Source organism: Manduca sexta, chromosome 16 (assembly GCF_014839805.1).
Source record: "Manduca sexta isolate Smith_Timp_Sample1 chromosome 16, JHU_Msex_v1.0, whole genome shotgun sequence".
Taxonomy (NCBI): domain Eukaryota; kingdom Metazoa; phylum Arthropoda; class Insecta; order Lepidoptera; family Sphingidae; genus Manduca; species Manduca sexta.
In genome coordinates, this window is record NC_051130.1 from 8,946,722 (window position 1) to 8,961,401 (window position 14,680).

Genomic DNA, 14,680 nt, shown 5'->3' on the forward strand with positions numbered 1-14,680 from the left:
CTGTGGTATAAACTTGTGATTTATGGACGAAACTTTTTTGACATTTCCGTTTATCACCGGAAATAATACGCCGCTACGTATTGATTTTTATAACTACGTTCCACCATTGGTGAAAACTCTTTAACCGCCAAAATTGTACCCAGTCAGCCAATGGGACGTCGATATTCCATTAACAAAGCGCAATATCCGTTCAAGATGGCCGACAAATCTATGCCTATTTTTGTTCCATCAGAAAAGCCTGTGAAACTTGTTAAGTGGAAAATAAAACAAGGTGCTTTTGTGTCGCAAGGTCAAATATTATTTTTATACAATGATTCATCGGGCAATGGAGGTGAAGTAAAGAAATTTAAGGCGGTTCGTGCTGGTACTATCTCATCGATCAAGGTGAAGGAAGGAGACATTGTAGAGCCTGGGTAAGTGACGTCATGCTATATGCGCATTAAAAAAAGTTCAGAATTATTAAATACGCACCTTGTATGAATATAACTTTTATTGTTTACTTTAAACTTATGTTATGATACTTTCTTCTCGCGCGCCATCTCTATATTCACGGCATTTGTGGTGTTTACGCGGCAATTCAAACGGCGTGGTTAATTGGTTATGTTTTTCTCCCGCCAAAAATTTACTCTCGCTTTTTCACACGGGATTCATTAGCATTGTTAGAACAAACGTGTAAATTCAGCCTAGCTGCACTTTTTAATTATTATTTTTTTGCAATATATTGATATAAGTACTAAGATTCCACATTACGACTGTATGCAAGATGGTGTACAAATTTATTATTTATGGAATTCAGTTCAGCAGTAGCGGAGTTAGAAGGATGTCGGCACACGACGGTAATGAAGGAGATGTGTGCGGAATGCGGCGCCGACCTCCGTATAGATGACGAGCCGAAGCGGGAAGTTGCTGTCGTGCCCATGGTGCATTCTGTGCCCGAACTTAAGGTACCTTACTTGTACATGTCTATTACAATAAAAACAAAGCACTCCTAACAGTCATAAATAGTTTGTTGAAGATATTTAAGACAAATAAGATGACAACATAAACTGCAAAGGTGTAAAGTTATGATGGACTTACATGCATTACTTAACTAATATTAAAATCAAAGTAAAGAACATATATGTCATATGATGTAAATATGAGTCAGTGTAAACATGTTTTGTATGTATTTTGCAGGTTTCTGAGGAGCTGGCACAGAAACTGGGACGTGAAGATGCTGGCCGTCTTTTGAAAGATAGAAAACTGGTGTTGCTTGTAGACTTGGATCAAACATTGGTTCACACAACCAATGATAACATACCACCTAACTTAAAGGTCAATATTTTATATAAAGTTAAAGCATGTTATTTATTATACATTCTAAATATGACAATATATTTATGCTAGAAATAGCCAAAACAATACAATTTTTGAAGAACAGTCATTCAAATCATTTGAATGACTGTTTTTGTATTAAGATGTGCCTTAAAATGCTTACAATGATGAACTTATGTATAGTCAATTACCATCTCTTAAGCCATAATTGTCTTATTACATTACAGGGAGTCCTGCACTTCTTCCTCAGAGGCCCAGGCAGTCCAGGTCGCTGGTGTCATACTAGGCTAAGACCTAAGACACAGGAGTTTCTAGAATCTGCAGCATCTAACTATGAGCTACATGTGTGCACTTTTGGCGCAAGACAATACGCACACGCGATAGCTGATTTATTAGATCCTGAGAAAAAATACTTTTCACATAGAATATTGTCTAGAGATGAATGTTTTGATGCTAGAACAAAAGCTGCTAATTTAAAGTGAGTATTTATATACAGTAAAGTTATTGTTTTATAACATTATAGTTTGGTGTTAAATAAAATTATTATTCCATTTCAGTAACTCTATAGTCTATACAGACCTAAACTAATCAATGCATTTGCTACACAAACATAGCAATACACCATTTCCTTCTTCAGGAATAGGCAGAATGTTAACACACCCACATTGCTAGATGTTATTCTGAATAATAATAACTAAATATGTTGTTTACAGAGCATTGTTTCCTTGTGGTGACAACATGGTGTGTATAATCGACGATCGTGAAGACGTGTGGAGACACGCCACTAACCTGATCCATGTGAGGCCTTACTCATTCTTCCAGTCTACGGGAGATATTAATGCACCCCCACCACCAGGTAACTAATTACATAAATCGTTTGATAGAGTTCAAATGATATCATCATATTATCTATAGGTTTAGATATATTTAATGATGAAGAACTTATAACTTGTGTTATGTTGGATTATGATACGAGTTATAAAATATTTTTTTTTATAACTTCCCTTATAATCCATATATTAAAATATTCTTATGAAGACTTTCTTTTTTTAAGCTTTAAACGAAAGACAGATACGAGAATTACATTTTCTTTATGAATAAAGTAATTACCATAGTTTATATAATGTGTCTTACTTACAAATTGCAATAACCTTTCAGTAGACGAAAAACCAAAGCTGCCAAGCGGTAAAAACGGGGCGCAGACACCGAACTCGCAAGAAATGCCAAGTTTGGACCCAGAACCAGACCAAAAAGGCGAGAAAGAGAAGCCCAGCGAGGGTGGTAATGGTAAAATCATCAAGGAAACGAAAGCCGATGACGCTAACAAGGCAAAAGAGGCTACTGATAGTGAGGAGAATGACAAGGCAGATGCTGAGCCAAGATGGGTGGAGACAGCTGATGGGCAGATAGAAGTGGAGGATCCGGACGATTACTTAATTTACTTAGATGATATATTAAAAAGAATACATAAGTAAGTATATAGAATACTGGCTTAAATTTAGATTTAGCTACAAACTATAATTTATAATTTTCACAAAGTTAATTTTACTGAAATCTGTATTTAAGGACATTAATATACTTTAAAAATGCTAAATGGATAGGATGTATTATTATAAAACAATCAAGCATTGTAGTTTCATTTATTTATGTGTTTCTATTAACATTTACAGGCATTTTTATGATCTATATGACAAGATGGGAAAGAATCAAATCCCAGATTTGAAATGTGTAATACCTGAAGTGAAGAGCAAAGTGCTTGCTGGAACCAGTCTAGTATTCAGTGGATTGGTACCAACACATCAGAAATTGGAGACGTCTAGAGCATATTTAGTAGCTAAGAGCCTAGGAGCTGTAGTGACGCAAGATTTTACTGATAGCACCACACACCTTGTTGCAGTGAGAGCAGGTAATATATTATTATGCACACTATTTTTCTTCTAAAATGATGATAGAATATTTTCAAAAATGTTACACATCTTAAATTCTTATGTGTAGTATTCAATATTCATAGTTACACAAGGCGCTATAAATGTTTAACTCATGCAAAAACAATATGCATTTTATATTCATCATAGTCAGATATTGAAAATTAAATCTGATTCATTATTGCCAACTTAATTAAGTTACTTTATAACTCATTATAGGTACAGCGAAAGTAAACGCTAGTAGACGAATTGGCGATGGAAAACCGAACAAACTTCATGTGGTGACCCCAGATTGGCTATGGACTTGCGCCGAAAGATGGGAGCGCGTGGACGAACGACTGTACCCTTTGCAAAGAGGCGGACAGGTACTGTATCACATCATATGACATATGTATTGAATTCATTTATGGAATTGCATAATTCATGAGGAAAATTTGTGCACTAGCTGTGCCTCTGCCCAACCCCTTCAGAAAGATATGTGTAAATAAGTTAGGGATAAGCTTTCAATTATATTCTGTAAAATATCATTTAGTATTTGTAACTGCATAAATTACATGCTGGATGCAGGTCATTTTTGACAAGTCTGTCTGAAAATCTAGAAAGGCTTATGATCACTTGGACTTTATGTGGTTGATAACAATCATGATGAAAATTACGCTAATCGTAAAATAACGATGACACATACCACTATTTTAGCAACATTATGTTCCTAAAGCCTGAAATATGATGTATCCACAGAGCAGTTCCCGCCGCCCGCCGGCGCACTGCAGCAGTCCACCTCCCGCGCCACCCATCCCCGCCCCAGCAGCAGCGTTGCGCAAGCGCACGCCCTCGGGTCGGTTCATGGACACCATCAACCCACTGCTATCGTTCTCCAGCGACGACATAGCCGATATGGACAGAGAGGTCTGTGGTCAACGTAAGCAAACACTAATATTATTGGATGTTTGTTTTGGACATGACATTTTTATGGACATTGTGATTTTATTTATTACACATAATTTGTTTTGGGAGTTATGATTTAATTACTAACAGAGTATGATATGGGGTTGCTGTAAATAAAATCACAGTGTTTGTTTATGGTATCGTTATAATGAATAGTAATTCATCATAAATTTATTTATTATTTTTTTTAAATTATCCAATGTTTGAAAATTGTTATTGAATCTTTTTTGTTTTAGGTGGAGGACATATTCAATGAATCTGATGAGAGTTCATCGGATGATGAAAAACAAGGTGATGATGACCTTGATGATGAGGAGAATCCTCCAGAAGATAGACTACTTTCATTAGAAGCAGAGAGTTCACAGGATAGGTAACAACTTATTTCAAATATTTTTTTTATTTTTTTACACTAAGCTTATATCCATACTGTTTTATTAATTCATCAGGTGTTCTATTAATTCATTGTTTTCTCTCAATGGTTCGGACCTGATTCTCTCATTCTTATTTCATTGTTTGAAGAAAGTTCAGGATTACTAATTAACACATTAATAATTGATAAGGGAAATCTGTTCAGCTGTGATATAAAATATTTTTATTTCTAGGTTAAAAGCCACACAAGATGCGGAGAGCTCCAGTGACTCAGACTTAGGTAAGAAATGCTTGCTGTTCAATAATTATTACTGATAATTTAACAAATGCAGACCAAATAGGCTTTATTTACTTATCAAAATCTTGTCTTTATTTACTTAATATTATGAATAAATAATAACATTTAACTGAAAACATTTTTGTAACCAATGCTTTGAATTTGTAGATGATGAAACCCCCAGACCTCGCAAAAGACCAAGAAAGTCATCACCCCAGTCAGATGATGAACCACCTGATGATGATGACAGTTCCTGGAATTTAATGGGAGCTGCTCTTGAAAGAGAATTTTTAGCACAGGACTGACAGGACTGATGTCACCACCGTGTCAGAGTTTACACAAATTATGAGTCAAATAAATATTTTTTTCTTTGGATTTTTGTTTTACTTTTCCCATTTTAATCTACCCACAATTTCGTTCTGTACCAAAATGGTTTAATTTAGACAACATAAACACAATGTTGCCGCGCTAACTCAAAAGCGTTATCTCAAAAAAAATAAAAATCTTGATTTTTATGTCTAGTTTGAAGAAATACCTATCCAATGAACTTACCTAATTAACGGTATCTCATTTAGAACTTGTTAAAAAAATCTTAAAAGAGTTTATCTATCTCAATTTCACATACAAAACTTTAAAACTATATTTACAAAACTGATTATCTCAAAATAAGGTTTCCCTGACACTACTTTTGCACTTAGCATGTCAGTATGATATCTACCCAGTACAAAAATTGTAATGCTAACTTATAAATAAGTCTCCTGTGAGGCTTGATGAGGTAAGACTATTCTGGATTGGTCTCAAATATTAAATATGCACACACACAACATCACGCATTTTATCCCCGAAGGGGTATGCAGAGGGGCAACCATGGCACCCACTTTTCGCCAAGTATGTTCCGTCCCATGATGTGATAGGGGGCGAGCCTATCGCCATATCGGGCACAAATTCCAGACTCCGGGCTGATACTGAGCAGAAAAACCCAAATATCACTGCCCGACCTGGGATTCGAACCCAGGACCTCAGAGCGCTGCCGTACCGCGCATGCAGTACAACTACGCCACCGAGGCAGGAAAGTCATTAAATATGGTCTCTTATAAATATTTTAGTGTGGTTCTTAAACTAAAATAATTGTAATGAGTATATTGTCCAAATAAATGAAATTGGGAATATTACTTTCCTGCAATTTTTAGTGGTAATTTAGGGAAAATATTGAAACTAGAACAAAAGTATGTAATAAGACTTATAACTAATACATACCACTATGTATGCAAATAAAAAAATGGTTTCAACAACATAACTAAATTTATTACACTAAAATTTACATTAATCTAAATTAAATGGCATATGGGTCATTTTCATCAAATACATGGAACTTTGTGTATGTAGGTTTTGTAGTGAAATCTTTTTTTCCATCTTGCCAACCTCTTGGCGGTGCAGCTTCATAATTAAATGCAGATTTAAGTTTCCCAAAGATTTCAGCTTGTTTATCAACATCTTCCCTGTATCTTTCTTTCATGACTTTCTTTCCAGTGATTGGGTCAGTGATATCACCGAATGGGTAAACGACTTCCTCGACTTCGTGGGTAATTAATTTAGTAAGTTTCTGGGGCAATGCCTTGATTAGTACTATATCTCCTGTCTTACATTTTTTTTCAGGATCATGACAGTAATAAAATGTGTCTTTTCTGAAATACTAAAATAGAGCATTCTATTAGTGAAAAATTGTATTTAATATTGTGTTTTTATTACTATACATATTATGTAAATACAAACCATGAGTAAATTCTCGTCCAATTCTAACCTCTTCACTCTTATTTTGGTAGCATTTTGTTTTACTGTAGGTACACATTGACCGAGTAGTAGGAATTTTCTCGCGCTTTCGGCTACATTTCTAGCCATTGTTGTTATTGAAAAGGATTTAATTCAAAACAGCGACGAATAATTCAGGAACACAAATTTGGCATTTAAAATTCTCATCTGACAAATTGTTATAAATGTCAAACTATTTTCTGCAGTGTTCCAGGTTCACGGTTGTTATATTCACTATTATTACCATTAACATGGTGTACAGCCACAACCATTGCATTTGTTATAGATCTACCAAAATTAAAAATAAAACTAGGATTTCTATTAAGAAGCTAACTATCCATCTTCTAGTAATAAATAAATCGGAAGACAAACTTGGTGTATACAAATATTCTTTAAATCAAGCAGGAAGGTATTCCTATTCACTATATTTGTGGGGTATTGCATAGTAATCCATATTTCAATAAAGTGTTCCTTACTCCAACTTATATAAGCTTTACTTGGCTTCTTCTATAAACACCTAGTGACAGTAAATGTGGTGATATACAATGACGTATATTCTAGGTGATATAGCACTCTTTTCTTTGTGTCAACCCCTAATGAGCCAAAGAGGACTATTGACCGCATGTTCTTGCCATCCCTTTCGCACTGTTTTGTGCTAATATTTGTTTGACAGCTGCAGACTAAATCCAATGTCGATCTTCGATATCTATCGAAGATTTGAGTAAGACTTGCGGGTGAGTCTTTCTACCACCAACCATTTCATAAAACTCTGCTAGAGTAATCATCATCATTGTCAGCCCGTTACAAGCCCCTGCTGGTAATAGACCTCTCCCACGGTACGCCACAGAGGGCCGTCTGCTATTTTATGCATACAGTCGCTGCCAGCCCTGTTGTTATTCGTCCCGCCATCAGGGCAGTGGGTGCCACATGCTACATTTGCCAAGACGCACTCTCCAGTCCAGAACACGCTTACTCCAGCGGTTATTTGTTCTGCAACATATGTGGCCAGCCTATTGCCATTTCAACCTAACTTTCAGAGTTATGTTACAGAGCTGGAGTAATAGTTTTGTACTTTATATGTCTAGCTAATTCGAGTCTGGTGTCATTCACTCAAGAACCAGCAGAAAGTATTATGAATACCTACATATTGTGATCATTTTAGTTCCCGACGCAACAAATGCACCTCATGATGTATTTTATAGATACAGAGGACTGCAGCTATGATTCTATAGTCTATACTTTTAGGCTCTAATTGATTATGTGACGCATTTAAATAATTAAATAATAAAAAAGACTAATATTGTATAGCATGTCTATATTTTACCAAAAATGCTACTTCCATATAAAATGTATACATGATAAAATGGACAGTACATATGCAATAAAAAGTATATAATTATTATGTACATTACACACTGAGATCTACTACACAGTAGATATTGTTTTACATTAAAAAGCAGATTTTTCAATCATCAGATAAATGTACTTTATATTTCATAGAATATACAACAAAAACATTTATTTAATGAAGAACTGAAAAATCTAATCTAAGTAATGAGTACTTTGATTATGACTTATATTAATTGGCTTATATTATAATAATATCAATGAACCCTGCACCTATGATTAACATTTTTAAATGCACAGCTACACACCTAAAACAAGGCCATGCCAATGAAAGTTATTAATAAGAAATTAACATAATCAGTATTTTATTTGTGACTATTAAAAAAGTGACTGATTAGATGTTAAACTGATTAACAACATTTAACAGTAATAAGTTTGACCATAATATCCTTAAGGTACTATAGAATGGCACAATACGCTTGAATAGATTGTCACAATATAGTTTCGAAATTAACTTTGGCACTACGCCATGAAACCCTTAGTAATTACTTTTTCAAGCCAGATTAAAACCCATAATTAATGAATTTCCCTTTATGCCGGTACTAATTTCGTGATTGGCTTTGCAATGGTTACTAAAGCAGCTGCAGAAGACATGACTCCAAGAGCTCCTATAGTGCTTGGAGTGAACTTTGTAAAGCCTAAAGCTGTCAACGGAATAAACAAGTCACATGAATTCTTTAGTGTGTCTATAAAAACATCTTTATGGCAATTAACAAGCCAGTAAACATGTTTCAAACTTGTTTGCCAATCTACATTTCTTACTGAACTATTCAATAATTCTGAGGGCTTCAAAAAATTTTTGTTGTGCAATTGTAATAATTGCAAAATTTCATAAAAATCTCTCGCCAGATTAGCAATTATTGACAACAACCAGAATTTGTTGGCAGTACGATTCCAATTATCTGAGTCTGTTTTCAGGAATCCGCTCTTAGTAAGCCATACAATGTGGTCTGCATAGAGGTATAAACTGTGTGCCAGTTTGCTAACTGTTACGGTGAACTTTATGAATGGATCTTCTATGTTCATGCTGTTTAGCGCTGTATAGCAAATATCTATACATCTTCCCAGCCTTAAAACTGAAAATAATAAAATCCATTTGAGATTTGTGTGGCTTTGGGCATGATAATAACAGTAATCCTAAATATGACTAAATTAACACACATAAAATAAATGTTTGCACTTCTCATCTGATATTCTGACTCAAGGTGTAATACTTCAAACTATCTACTTCTAAATTATACAAGTACAAATTCCGTTGACATCAAGATAAAGTGGATTAAAGATTGGGTAATATATTTTTGCCAATAAAAATGTTAATGTGATATGATAAGACATGTACATATCTATGAAGTAAATGATAAAGAGTTATATCTTAATTGCTTTGTTTATGAAATATTACACAATGGACAAACAAACATTATTTACTATTATTTAATTTATTTTAAAACTTTCTCTCATTCATTTTCTTTACAAAATGACTAAAATTCTTGCTAAAAGTGCCCATGAACAAATTTTTAACAAATTTTTTCAATTTTTTTGAAGCAGAGCATATATATTTTTGTCTCTAGGGTATTTTATATTTTGTTTGGGGTGCAAATTTTATGATTCTGTGTGTAAGTCATAAAACTCAAAATTTAAGTACCTACCCGCTTTTTTTATAAATATTACAATGAATATTTTGTAAAAGAAAATAAAGACCAGGATATCTTACTTTTTCTGAATGAACTAAATGTTAGTTCTAAGTTCTTGATCCTGTCGATTGAATATTTATTAGCGTTTCTTATTTCTAATTGATGCCATACTAGTCGACTGGTGTATTGCACTAACCTGTGAATAATAAAACATTGTAGGTACATTGCGCCTAAAAATTAAATTAGAGTGGTACAGAATTAATTATATGTGAAGCTTACCTCGCTAATTTATCTCTTCCGTTAGACTGGTTATTAACTTTAATTATAACTTCCATTATTTGTGTTTAACAGAATCCAAAATGAAAACGAATTGATGACAATCGAAAATATCCTAAATTATTAATGAATATAATTCAGATAATTAAATAAGTAATTAATTAATTATAAAACTACAAAACCGGTCGGTCAATATCCAAACCGGCAGATTCGAAATGCAATTCGCAAATATCGAAAGCTAACGATTATTGTATCGGACTTGTACTTTGCCCACTTTTAAAGTTTTCATTAGATTTTGGTTCTGTCAAAATGAAAAATGTAAATAAATAAATATACGTCAACACTCATTAGACATTACATCGTCCATGATTGGCGATTACGACTAAGGCCGGGCGTATATTTCCGGAATGACGAATTCAGATTCTGTAAACGAATACAAAATTATAGACCAGTGGGTGTGGAAAGGAAATCCGAGACGAATGTCCGCAGGTTCAAAAGCCAAGGGCACAAACCTCTGCCTTTTTTAAAAATGATGTGTGTATCTTTTGTCAATTATCGCTTGCTTTATCGGTGAAGGAAAAGATCGTGAAGAAACCTGTATACCTGAGATATTCAATATAGAAATTTTCAGGGTGAGTGAAGTTTACTAATCCACCCTAGGCCAGCGTGGTGGATTAAAGTTTAATCCCTCTCAGTAGAGAGGAGGCCCGTGCCCAGCAATTGGACAGTATAATAATACAGGGTTGGTATTATTATTATATATATTATAAACGGATGCAAGCCACTTGCCTACTCGATGTTGTAAATAAAGCTTAACCATCTTATCCTATAAACTCTCCAGTAGCGTTTTTAATTTAAATTCAGTGACACGGAATGATTTTTCTAAATAATGAATACTTTGGAATAATTACTTCGGAACATAAACATTCAATAACTGAGAGTACATTTGTATATTGCTAACTACATCTTAATTAAAGGGATAACTGTCGTAGAAAGCAACGTCCATCTCTAAATACAAAAATACTAGGTATTTAGGATTCGTTTAAAGAAAAACAAAAAATAATTCTGTGCATGTGTTGCGTGCGTTTTCCCGTCTGACATCCGAATATTCGCAAATATCATTTTCTTAGATCAATTTAGATATTCAGAATTTTTTCAATCCGAGGGAAATCTAAACGTGTGTAATGAAAAATTATTTGGGATGCGACACTTTTTAGGTACTGATTTTAAATGTGTCTGAATTCAGAACACTACCTGCATGTTTAGTCCTCGCCTTATACTATACACCATAAAGCATTTCAGATTTCATCTCACCTGAAGTTTATCGTATGCCGTGTGTTGAATTTTTGGTTGGCCAAACTGTTTTATATTGCCAATAAATAATGAAACGTTTTCGAAATTGAATCCGTATTTCTATGAAAAAAAAAACCTAATAACAATTAAAAATCATTATTATATTCTATTAATCAATGTTTTGGATCTTCATACTTATATTACGTATTATTTACGAAATTACGCGTTTTGCTTGTAAAATTACATTTTCTAGGCTGGTAATTACAAGGACCGGAAACGTTTCATTTTTAGAGTTTCCGGGATGCATTACGCCCGTTCGGGTGCCGGACGTGCTGCCGACCATGAACTGTGAACACTGAACGAACTGCCATCTTGAAATAATCTTTCCGAGGTGCAAATGGGTTTTTTGATACAGACTCATTATAAATTTGTTCTATCAATTATTGTGCGTTAGTTGGAGTAGTTTTCTATAATTCGTGACGTGTAATTGTTTAGTGATATTGGAAAGTTATAAACGCGTCATATAATCGTTTGTGGTAAGACAAAACATTGTGCGACACAGTGGTCATATTCTGGAACAAAGCGACATTTTGAAGTGACGTGTAATGTTGTGCATTTCAGATAGTGGTTCGTCGAACTGAGCTTACATGATTGGATTACCGCGTAGCGATAGAGATAGAGATCGAATAACGGTGAAAATTCGTAACATGAAGCGGAGTTCGTCAAGGGATAGCATGCCGCGCTCCAAGCGGACGCGCAGTAGCATCGGAAGATACGATGACAGCTCCGACGAACGCGTCACCCCAGAAAGGGTGCGGCGCCGAGTTCGTTCCCCCAGTCCCCGCGGCCGCTACGTGTCGCCGCACCGCGACGACTACGTCCGGTCGCGCGAAATTAGGGAGGAGTCTGTGCGACCCTATTACAAAGTATTATGTGTCAGTGCGTTGCACCCTAAAGCGTCAGACGAAATTGTTAAAGACACTCTTTACAGAGAATACAAGAAGTTTGGTGACTTTAGTATAAAAATCTCTCACGAACTGGACGAACGTGTGGCCTATATTTGTTTCCGAAGTAGCGAAGACGCAAGGGACGCCAAACATGCCAAACCAAGAATCATTTTGTATGATAAAGTGGCTATTGTCGATCCTGTGTACGAGCCCGTGCGTTCAGAGTACAGAAGTCGGCCGAGGAGTATTACTCCTCCTGATTACGACCGTCCTTACTCATATGCGTGGTCACCAGTGCCCGAGAGGCGTAGGCCTCCTCCAGATGATAGAGCTTATGGTATTCCTCCCACTGTACCACCGCACCATAGAGATTTTCGCCCTCCCATGCACGAATACCCGATGGCCGGACCCCACGGTCCTCCAATGCACCACCGTCCGCCCATGCACCATCCACCTCACCCGCACTACATGCCGCGTCCCTATATGCCTCGCCCTCATCACCCACCCTTTGAAAAAATCGAAAACAAAAAAGACAAATTCCCCAATTACTTGCATCATGTACAGCCTGAGGATGATCCCTTAGCAACCAGAACACTTTTTGCAGGCAACTTAGAAATCAATATATCTGATGAAGAGTTGAGGCGCATTTTTGGTAGATATGGTATTGTGGAAGACATTGATATTAAACGCCCCCCACCCGGAACTGGGAATGCATTTGCATTTGTTCGTTATCAGACTTTAGACATGGCTCACAGAGCTAAGGTTGAATTATCAGGTCAGTATATTGGTAAATTCCAATGTAAAATAGGTTATGGGAAAGCTACTCCCACAACTCGTGTTTGGGTCGGTGGTCTGGGGCCTTGGACTTCAGTTGCACAACTAGAAAGGGAATTTGATAGATTTGGAGCAATAAAGAAAATTGAGTATGCAAAGGGTGAACCACATGCATACATTTTGTATGACTCTATAGATGCAGCTCAAGCTGCTGTCAAAGAAATGAGAGGTTTCCCCCTTGGAGGACCAGAGAGGAGGCTCAGAATTGACTTTGCTGATGTTGGTACTGGAGGGCCATACAGAGCAAAGCCTTATGCTCCACCAGTAGGTGAAGATGGTAGGCCAGTTGAAGGGTATGAGGGTTATGAGGGAGGGAGCTGGGAAGATGGTTATGCTTATGGAACACCAGGATACAGAGGCAGGGGAGGCCATAGAGGGCGTGGGCGTGGTGTTTACCGAGGCGTTTATCACGGCTCAGGAGATTACCGTGATGATGAATGGAGACGGGCCCCACTTGATGCAGATTATGAAGGAAGAATTCGCAGATCTGGTTCAAGGGAGCCGGGTGTAGACAGGTCTCGCTCAAGGTCACCACGACGTCGATCCCCAGACAGTGACTCAGATGGGTCACCTCGCAGGAGCAGTGGCATGCTTGCATCAGCTAGAACATTACCGGAAGTTGTCCGTAAAGCCACCACAATATGGAATGGGGCATTGATATTAAAGAATTCTTTATTCCCAACTAAATTCCACCTTACTGATGGGGATTCAGAAATAATTGACAGCCTTATGAAGGATGAAGATGGCAAAAATCAGTTAAGGATTACACAGAGGTTGCGTTTAGATCAGCCCAAGCTGGATGATGTTCAAAAACGTATTGCCACCTCCAGTTCTCATGCTATTTTCTTAGGTGTAGCAGGATCAACTGCTTCCATAACAAATGAAGATACCACCATTCAAACCAGACCAATGAGGAATTTGGTGTCATACTTAAAACAAAAAGAAGCAGCAGGTGTTATATCACTCTTGAACAAAGAAACCGAGGCAACAGGAGTGTTGTACTCGTTTCCACCATGTGACTTCTCAACAGAGTTACTTAAGAGGACATGTCACAACCTGACTGAAGAGAGTCTGAAAGAGGACCACTTGGTCATAGTAGTGGTGCGGGGAGGATCGGCCTGAAACCCGTATTATCTATAATATCAATTAGGCTAAGATTTCTTAATATAAACTTTATTGTTTTCAGAGACAGCATATTTTGCTATGTATAATTGTGATGTGTAGTGATGTGAGGTGTATGTAAATTTAGTTATGTGAACATTTAACCATGTAGTTCCATGTGCAGTTCTGTGTATTGACACAGTGTTCACCAGACACAATTTATTGCAAATATTTGTAGTTAGATTCTGCTAGATTTCTATCAACATTATTTAAACAGATTCTAAGTGTATTACTATAAAGTTCTAGTGTATATTATCATTCAGTGTATGGATAGGTGATGTGTAGTGTGTGTGAACAAATAGATTATTTCAGCTCATATGTTGTTTTTTTATACCTTGTGAGACAGTGGAATAAGCCTGTGCTGATAACCCATATGGTGTTTCATGTGTAAAGTAAAGTGAATAGGGCAATTCAGTGTATACAAATGATAACTATCACTGTGTTGGGTGCAAAACAAAAAGCACTCTGTGAAATCATAAACATCTTGTGCTA

General features: G+C 36.2%; 4 protein-coding genes across 5 annotated transcripts; 2 read left to right on the forward strand and 2 right to left on the reverse strand.

The window, feature by feature from the left end:
* Positions 1-152: 152 nt before the first annotated feature.
* Positions 153-5,205, forward strand: LOC115448504 (RNA polymerase II subunit A C-terminal domain phosphatase). Of its 2 annotated transcripts, none has more exons than XM_030175931.2 (12): positions 153-413; positions 797-944; positions 1,177-1,314; positions 1,542-1,792; positions 2,028-2,170; positions 2,476-2,785; positions 2,985-3,220; positions 3,459-3,604; positions 3,978-4,145; positions 4,421-4,554; positions 4,787-4,833; positions 4,999-5,205. In XM_030175931.2, exons 1-12 carry the CDS (start codon positions 196-198, stop codon positions 5,133-5,135), a joined length of 2,076 nt encoding a protein of 691 aa, XP_030031791.2. In that variant the 5' UTR covers positions 153-195; the 3' UTR covers positions 5,136-5,205. The 2 variants fall into 2 exon arrangements, with proteins under 2 accessions (XP_030031791.2, XP_030031790.2); XM_030175930.2 differs by having other exon boundaries at positions 157-413; positions 2,473-2,785.
* Positions 5,206-6,113: 908 nt separating this feature from the next.
* LOC115448512 (28S ribosomal protein S17, mitochondrial) lies at positions 6,114-6,870 on the reverse strand. Its single transcript, XM_030175957.2, has 2 exons — positions 6,604-6,870; positions 6,114-6,523 (listed from the first exon to the last, which is right to left on the reverse strand). The coding sequence occupies exons 1-2, from the start codon at positions 6,727-6,729 to the stop codon at positions 6,164-6,166; spliced, it is 486 nt and encodes a 161-aa protein (XP_030031817.1). The 5' UTR covers positions 6,730-6,870; the 3' UTR covers positions 6,114-6,163.
* A 1,067-nt stretch (positions 6,871-7,937) lies between these two features.
* Positions 7,938-10,317, reverse strand: LOC115448511 (peroxisomal membrane protein 11B). Its single transcript, XM_030175956.2, has 3 exons — positions 9,957-10,317; positions 9,758-9,873; positions 7,938-9,122 (listed from the first exon to the last, which is right to left on the reverse strand). Exons 1-3 carry the CDS (start codon positions 10,010-10,012, stop codon positions 8,578-8,580), a joined length of 717 nt encoding a protein of 238 aa, XP_030031816.1. The 5' UTR covers positions 10,013-10,317; the 3' UTR covers positions 7,938-8,577.
* A 1,231-nt stretch (positions 10,318-11,548) lies between these two features.
* On the forward strand, positions 11,549-14,504 carry LOC115448508 (RNA-binding protein spenito). Its single transcript, XM_030175946.2, has 2 exons — positions 11,549-11,782; positions 11,868-14,504. Exon 2 carries the CDS (start codon positions 11,894-11,896, stop codon positions 14,147-14,149), a length of 2,256 nt encoding a protein of 751 aa, XP_030031806.2. The 5' UTR covers positions 11,549-11,782; positions 11,868-11,893; the 3' UTR covers positions 14,150-14,504.
* The last annotated feature ends 176 nt before the right edge of the window (positions 14,505-14,680 follow it).